The following is a 6,210-nucleotide window of genomic DNA, read 5'->3' as shown; positions in this document are numbered from 1 at the left end:
ATCGGCAGGCGGACTCTCAACCACTGCGCCACCAGGGAAGCCCTTTTGAGGCATTTTTCTCCTCATCTTAAGCATTTAAAAACTACTGCTCTTTTTTTCCTTAAATGTAATAGGGTATTTTATATCTTTCAGGTTATATTTGTATTATGTACACAGTGAAAACAACGACAAAAGAAAGTTATTTCCTATATTTAGTGTCTCTTAGTAGTTTTTGTGGGTTTATTTATAGAATAACAGTTTTGCTTTTTTTATATTTAAAATTGCATTTCTTTAATTAGGATTTGACATTCTAATTATTAATACATTTAAAAGTTTTCAGAGAGCTAAATAGTTTCCTAGAATTATTTATTCACTTAAATGTCATTTCTCAAGTCAGTTCCCCTCTACTTTTGACTTTCTACCCAAACAGGAGGTCACCTGATACTATATCATTTATCTAAATTAGTTGTTTATATTGATGAAATTGGCTTGACCGCTGCTTCTGTTCACCTGGCTGATGTAGATATGATTTCAGAGAGACAGCAGTGAGAGGTTTTAAAGAGAGATCTTAGTTCCCTGCCCAGGAATTGAACCTGGGTACCTGGATGAAAACCAGGGATCCTAGCCACTAGTCCACCAGGGGCTAGAGGCGAGAAGCAAAGTTCCCCTGGCTCTTGCCCGGTTTGAAAGCAAGAATGTTTCTAGAAGGCAAAAACTGTAAAAACAGGTACAAAGTTTATTATTAGAGACATGGCGCAAGTGGGAGAGCACACAGAGAAACAGATTGTTTAAGACAAAAGCAAGGCAGAAATACACACTCAGAGAGAGAGGGTGTGGGTGTCCTCCCTACTGAGGAGCGCAGGAAAGAGGTGATTTAAATCACTTACATAAGACAGTTTTTCTGGGTCTTTGTTTATCTTTGGCCAATTGTTTCTTTTCCCACATCTAACCTGTCCTAGGACACTCCCTAACATGCGTGCCCAACTTTTTGCTAAGGTGGATTCCACCGCAGAGGCTTGTGGGGATGTGTCCACACGTATCATGGGTGGCACCCCTCTCTTTTTTGAACTCCAAGGAGCCTTCCTGTGCCTGTGCAGTCAGGGAAATTTTCTTGACCTCAGGAGTGGTCACCTCATCTCTTTACATCAGCAGAGGTCAGCTTCTGCCACTAGCTTTATCCTTGGCGTATGGGGGGGAAAACAAAGCTTCAATTTTACTTCACTTGACAGACACCAGGTGTCCAGCCCAGGGACCCATCTACTTCCCACCTCAGATAAGCACTCTGGGATGAAAGTTTGCGTACTCCCTCTCTGCTTCTTTGTCTCCCATTCTTTCCTTAATCCAGTGACCTCTCTTTAAACCAATTGCATCTATCTCCCTAAATATCCCCCCCCCATCTTCCATGGCAAATGGTGTTAAAGTTTATAATTCAAGAAGACCCATTTCAATACTAATCCTAAATGAAGAATGCTAACAGTAGTTTATAATCCTATAATAAAGGATACTGACACAGGTAATACTTGAAAACTACAAGTAATCTCTGGCTGGTTTTGGAATGCTTGATAAAGTTCCTTTACGTCTTTACTTTCCTAGTGTGTTTTCGTTTAGACCAAAGTTCAAATTTTAACTTAGCTAATGAACTTGTCACCAAGACAGTTGGAAGGGGTAGGCCAAGGTTAAATCTGGTCCGAAGTTAATTTTTTTTTTAACTGCATAATCCACAATTAACCAAGATTTAACTTATTGGAATTGACAACTTTTATTCTCATGCATAAAATGCAAATACGATGGCTTTAAAATATTTGTCCGGTTTTTCAATAAATTCTGCATCTATATAATCCACTAATTTTATGTTTTTCTCAATAAACACTGAGGCAGCAGTGCCTAGTGAGGACTCCGGAATTCGATTTAGACTCCTTGAGGTCTAATCACGTATTTTACAGCCTAAATCACTGAGCTCCAGTGAGTTTATGGTGCTTTTTCACACAGCGGACCAGAGGCACACCTCTCCTGGTTTCCTATTTCCCGGCTTCCTAGTCGCCAGACCCTGGCTCTTCGAAAACCTTTTCCCCATACTGTTCAATATGTTTGCGCTAGATCTTTAGTCCTCTAAAATTTAGTGTTTCCTTTTTTCCTTCTCGCTGTGTTCGCCTCACCCACAAAATATCTCTGGCTGCTTTCCGAAATTTTAATAGTTCTCACCCACCGTCCGTATACGAATAGACGAAAACAAAAACTCCGGCGCTCGGGCAAGCCCCGCCCACCTACACGTAACTTCCGACTCCTGCCCTCACGGCTGTCCCACTTCCGCTGACGTCGCAGGTCAGAGGTGACCGGCAAGATGTCGGCTGGCTAGCGCTGTCGGTGCTTGGTGTGAGGAGCATCTCCGTGACAGAAGCTCGGCGGAGACAGCCGACGGAGCCGAATCGCGGGAGAGAGTTGGAGGCGTTGGCGGCGGCAGATCGGGCAGGGCCGGGAGTGGGTGCCGAGGGAGCCCCGGCCGCGGGGTGTGACTGTTGGGTGCGCGGGGGAGCGGGGAGTGTCAGGTGCCGGAGACCGGTAATGCCCCGCCGCCCCTCGGAAAGCCGGGAAGCCGAGCTCCGCGGGGTCTCTTCATGCCGCCGACTGGTTTAGAGCCCGCCAGAATGAACAGGAAGAAAGGAGACAAGGGCTTTGAAAGCCCAAGGCCCTATAAATTATAAGTATTTTTTCATCTCCCTTTCTTCTACGTTTGGTTTTCATTAATTATATTTTGTGATTGCTTGAAACTGATATCGTGGGCCTGGGAGGCCTAGTGAGAAACTGGGAGCCACTCACGGTGATGGGAATGGTGTTTGTAGGGCGAAACTGGTTTGAATGACAGTGTGATTCAGCAGATCTGCTTCTTGCAGGTTAATAAACCTTTTTCTTAAAGTACTAAGTTGCATTTTTGCCCAAAGAAATTTATTTTCGTGGCTGTTGCTAAATTTAAAATGAGCAAGTTACCCTAATTTGTAGGGTTTTAGCATGAAAGATAAGTGTGATTCTGAGCTGCCTAGAACACAGTTCTTGTTTGTACTTGGATAGAGTTACGCATTATTTAATAACTGAAACATTTTCTTTATTCTTTAATGTACAACTCATCAGGTCGTCTGCATCAACAACATAAACTTCCAGAGAAAATCCGTTGTGGTAAGTATATCCTCAGCGGTTATAAGCAATAACAGTCCATCCTTTACAGTACTTAGAAACATTTCTGTTCAGGTAACTGGTTTCGAGAATAGGTAATAATTAGAACTCAGAAGTCTATATGACTCCAAGGGCCATGGCTGTGCTGTATTGGCTGCCACCTCAGTTCTCTCTTTTCTTTTTCTTCCTGTTTCCTGATTAAAGTTTTATTTCTTTTAATCTGTTGCGGAATATGAAAGTCCGTATTACCAAACATTTTAGAATCGCGTATGAAAGAAGAATAAGTCCATAGCGAGATTTTTTCTATGAAAAAAGTTAAGGTTGGTACGTGCACTGACTTTTTAACTTGGCTGTTAAGAGGCCACTTGTGTTTTCTGATTCTCGGCTGACCTTGTTGAGGTGGCAGTGCTTTACACTGAAGCTCTAGATAAGGTGTTTAAAACCTAGTAAACTGCCCGCCCCGCCCCAGTTTAGATGTATGGATTGTTGATATATCTGTTCTAGGAAAAGTCCTTGATAACCCAAATAATTTATTCTTTCAGGGAGATCTGTATTAACTAGATCAAAATCTCAGTGAGAGCCGGTTTTCTTTGAGTGAGGACATCAACTTCCCTCTCAAACTTGTTTACTTAAGATGAGCTGTTTAAAAATGTAACCTTTTCATTAGAATCACAGAATCTTAGATTTATAAGGATCCTTAAAGGTTTATTAAGTCCCATATCCTCATTTAAGGAACTTCTCTTTCAAAATCCCTTACATATGATTATTTACCTTATACTTCATGGAATGATACTTTAGGTATGTTGGGTTGTGTGAACTGGGTATGGAAGTTATGAGGATTAAAGAGTCTCATTAAAAGGTTACTGTAATAATCTAGGGTAGAAATGATTTAGCCCTGAATGGAGGTATCATTAGTAGAATGGCATAGAAATAGAGTTGACATGATTGACTGATAGTGAACATTTATTATATACATACTACATGTAAGACCATCTTCTAAGGTTTTGTGTGTATGACCTCACTTAATCTTCACAGTAACCCCATGAGGTAGATGCTATTTTTTTTTTTAGATGGATACTATTTTCATCCTTATTTTTATAAGTAAAGCAGCTGAAAGAATGGAGGATAAGTAAATTTCTTAAGGGCATGAAGATAGCAAGTGATTGAGCCATTTTTAATCAGACATTCCCCTTTCCACATCCTCTACCCCTGGCACAATGATAGGTAGAAAGGAATTGCAGATGACTCTTAACTAGGAATGCTAGAAAGGAGTTGTAGATGATTTTTACATCTCCCGTTGGAAAGATTGGTTAGATGGCCTATGGGCTAGGGTCCCAGAAGGCACATTCTACAGATTAATTGAGGGAAGTAATGAAGGGACTACTTAGGGTTAAGAGAAACCAACAAAAGTTGGAGGAGCACCCTAGGTTAGCAATGACAAATAGTTATCACTTCTAAACCTGAAAGAACAAAGGAAGAGAGAGGTTACAAGAACCTACTGTACCTGTAGGAAAGACTTAGCTTACAGGAGCTATGGTCTTTGATAGAAGAGTGGGGCTACTGCCTCCTTCAGCCTGGCAGGGAGGATCCTGGGGGAATAAATATACGGAGCTCGATTTTCTGCTTTCAGTTTTCTCTTTGTGCCTCCCAGTTGATCACCCCAACAGGCAGCCAGAGGGCTAGTGCCTAGTTAATGCTACTCCTGGGGCACAGAATAAAGCAGAGAGGGCAGATTAGGAGGGGCAAAAGGAGAATATCTAGAACAGTCTACCCCTTTTGCCCCAGATCATCCTCTCTTGTCTTTTGTTATGACGAAAGTGTTCCCAACTTAATGAAGCCCTATCAGCTATTGTAGGCGTTGGCATTAGCTAATTTCCCGTTTTTGTGAGTCAAGTTTTATTTGATCACAGCCACAGCCACTTATTTATACACTGTCTATGGTTGCTTTGGAGCTACAATGGCAAAGTGGAATAGCTGCGACAGAAACTGTGTGGCCCGTTATGTCTGTTTACTATCTGGCCCTTTAAGAAAAAGTTTGCTGATCCCTGGACTAATCTATTGGTGTGAAGAAATGGCAGTTCAGCATTATTCCCATCTAAGATATTAGCTATCACCAATATCTTTCATATAAGACAGTAGAAGAAAAGTGGTTGAAAGGATGTGAAAATTAATTGCTACAGCCTCTGCTTTCTTTAGCTGGTGTCAAGGTCAGGGTTGATATACACAGCTTCCTTATTCCTCCACCCATTCATTTTTCTCTTTCCTTTTGACAGCATTTCTTTTGGTCTGCCCTAGACGTTCATTCCTGTAGGATCTACATCCTTGCTTGTTTTGACTTCATTGAGTTGTTGCAGTTTTCCATTGGTTAGGACTGTTGGTCAAGTGGACCTAAGAGGCATTCCAGTGAATCCCCTGGATTGCAGATGGAATTCTTGCTTTTATTGTGTAGTAGAATCTCAGCTGCTGCTAGTCATTCCAGCCAGTACAGTGACCCCTTTCTCTGCCTGTTAGTTCAGGCATGAGGAGCCCAAAGTGGTCAAGTCTCAGCTTCCAGTTTAATAGAACCATGACTCTGTGCCCAGGTGGATGCATTCCTCCCTTAGCTACTAAGACCTCCAAACATACTGACCCTGAGGTCATGAAGACAAGAAGCAAAAATTGTTCAGTGGCTTTTTGAAGGAATGGTGAACATAGTCACTCCAACTTTTGTCCCTTGGTTCCCAGATCTATTTTGGCTATGAAGAGATGACCTGATATATTGTCCACTAGTTTAAGATGGCATCCTGTTGGAGGTCTCAATTGGTGCTGTAACTGAGCCTTCAGTAGTTGATCGTGTCAGCTGCTCTGGATGATAGGACAAAAGGTAAAACGAGTAAATTTTGTGTGTAAGAGCCCACTGCCACACTTTTCTATACACATGGAGGCATGTATGGGATAGCATGTTGACATGTATGGCTTTTTGCACGTATATTATAGGGAAGGAAAATCTAGAATATGTGTCTATTTTTATATAAGGACAAATTACTGTCTCCCTCCATGATACCAGCTGTCTAATGTAGTCAT

General features: G+C 41.7%; 1 protein-coding gene across 10 annotated transcripts in view; it reads left to right on the top strand.

Moving 5' to 3' along the window:
• Positions 1–2,271: 2,271 nt before the first annotated feature.
• Positions 2,272–6,210, top strand: part of TAF2 (TATA-box binding protein associated factor 2) — an 80,846-nt gene continuing 76,907 nt past the window's right edge. For 3 of the 10 annotated variants that reach the window (XR_003429895.1, XM_027092592.1, XM_027092598.1), the window contains exons 1-2: positions 2,274–2,677; positions 3,096–3,150. Coding sequence is in view for 8 of the 10 variants with exons in the window: in XM_027092592.1 (XP_026948393.1) it covers positions 2,595–2,677; positions 3,096–3,150 (138 nt within the window). In the remaining 2 variants the exon portion in view is untranslated. The other 7 variants (XM_027092589.1, XR_003429896.1, XM_027092586.1 and 4 more) reach the window with 7 other exon arrangements.

The sequence above is a fragment of the Aethalodelphis obliquidens genome, unplaced genomic scaffold, assembly GCF_003676395.1.
Source record: "Aethalodelphis obliquidens isolate GAN/ISIS:26980383/991018 unplaced genomic scaffold, ASM367639v1 scaffold79, whole genome shotgun sequence".
NCBI classification, from domain to species: Eukaryota; Metazoa; Chordata; class Mammalia; order Artiodactyla; family Delphinidae; genus Aethalodelphis; species Aethalodelphis obliquidens.
Note: the sequence above shows the minus strand (reverse complement) of the source record. Positions and strands in the feature narration are given on the sequence as shown.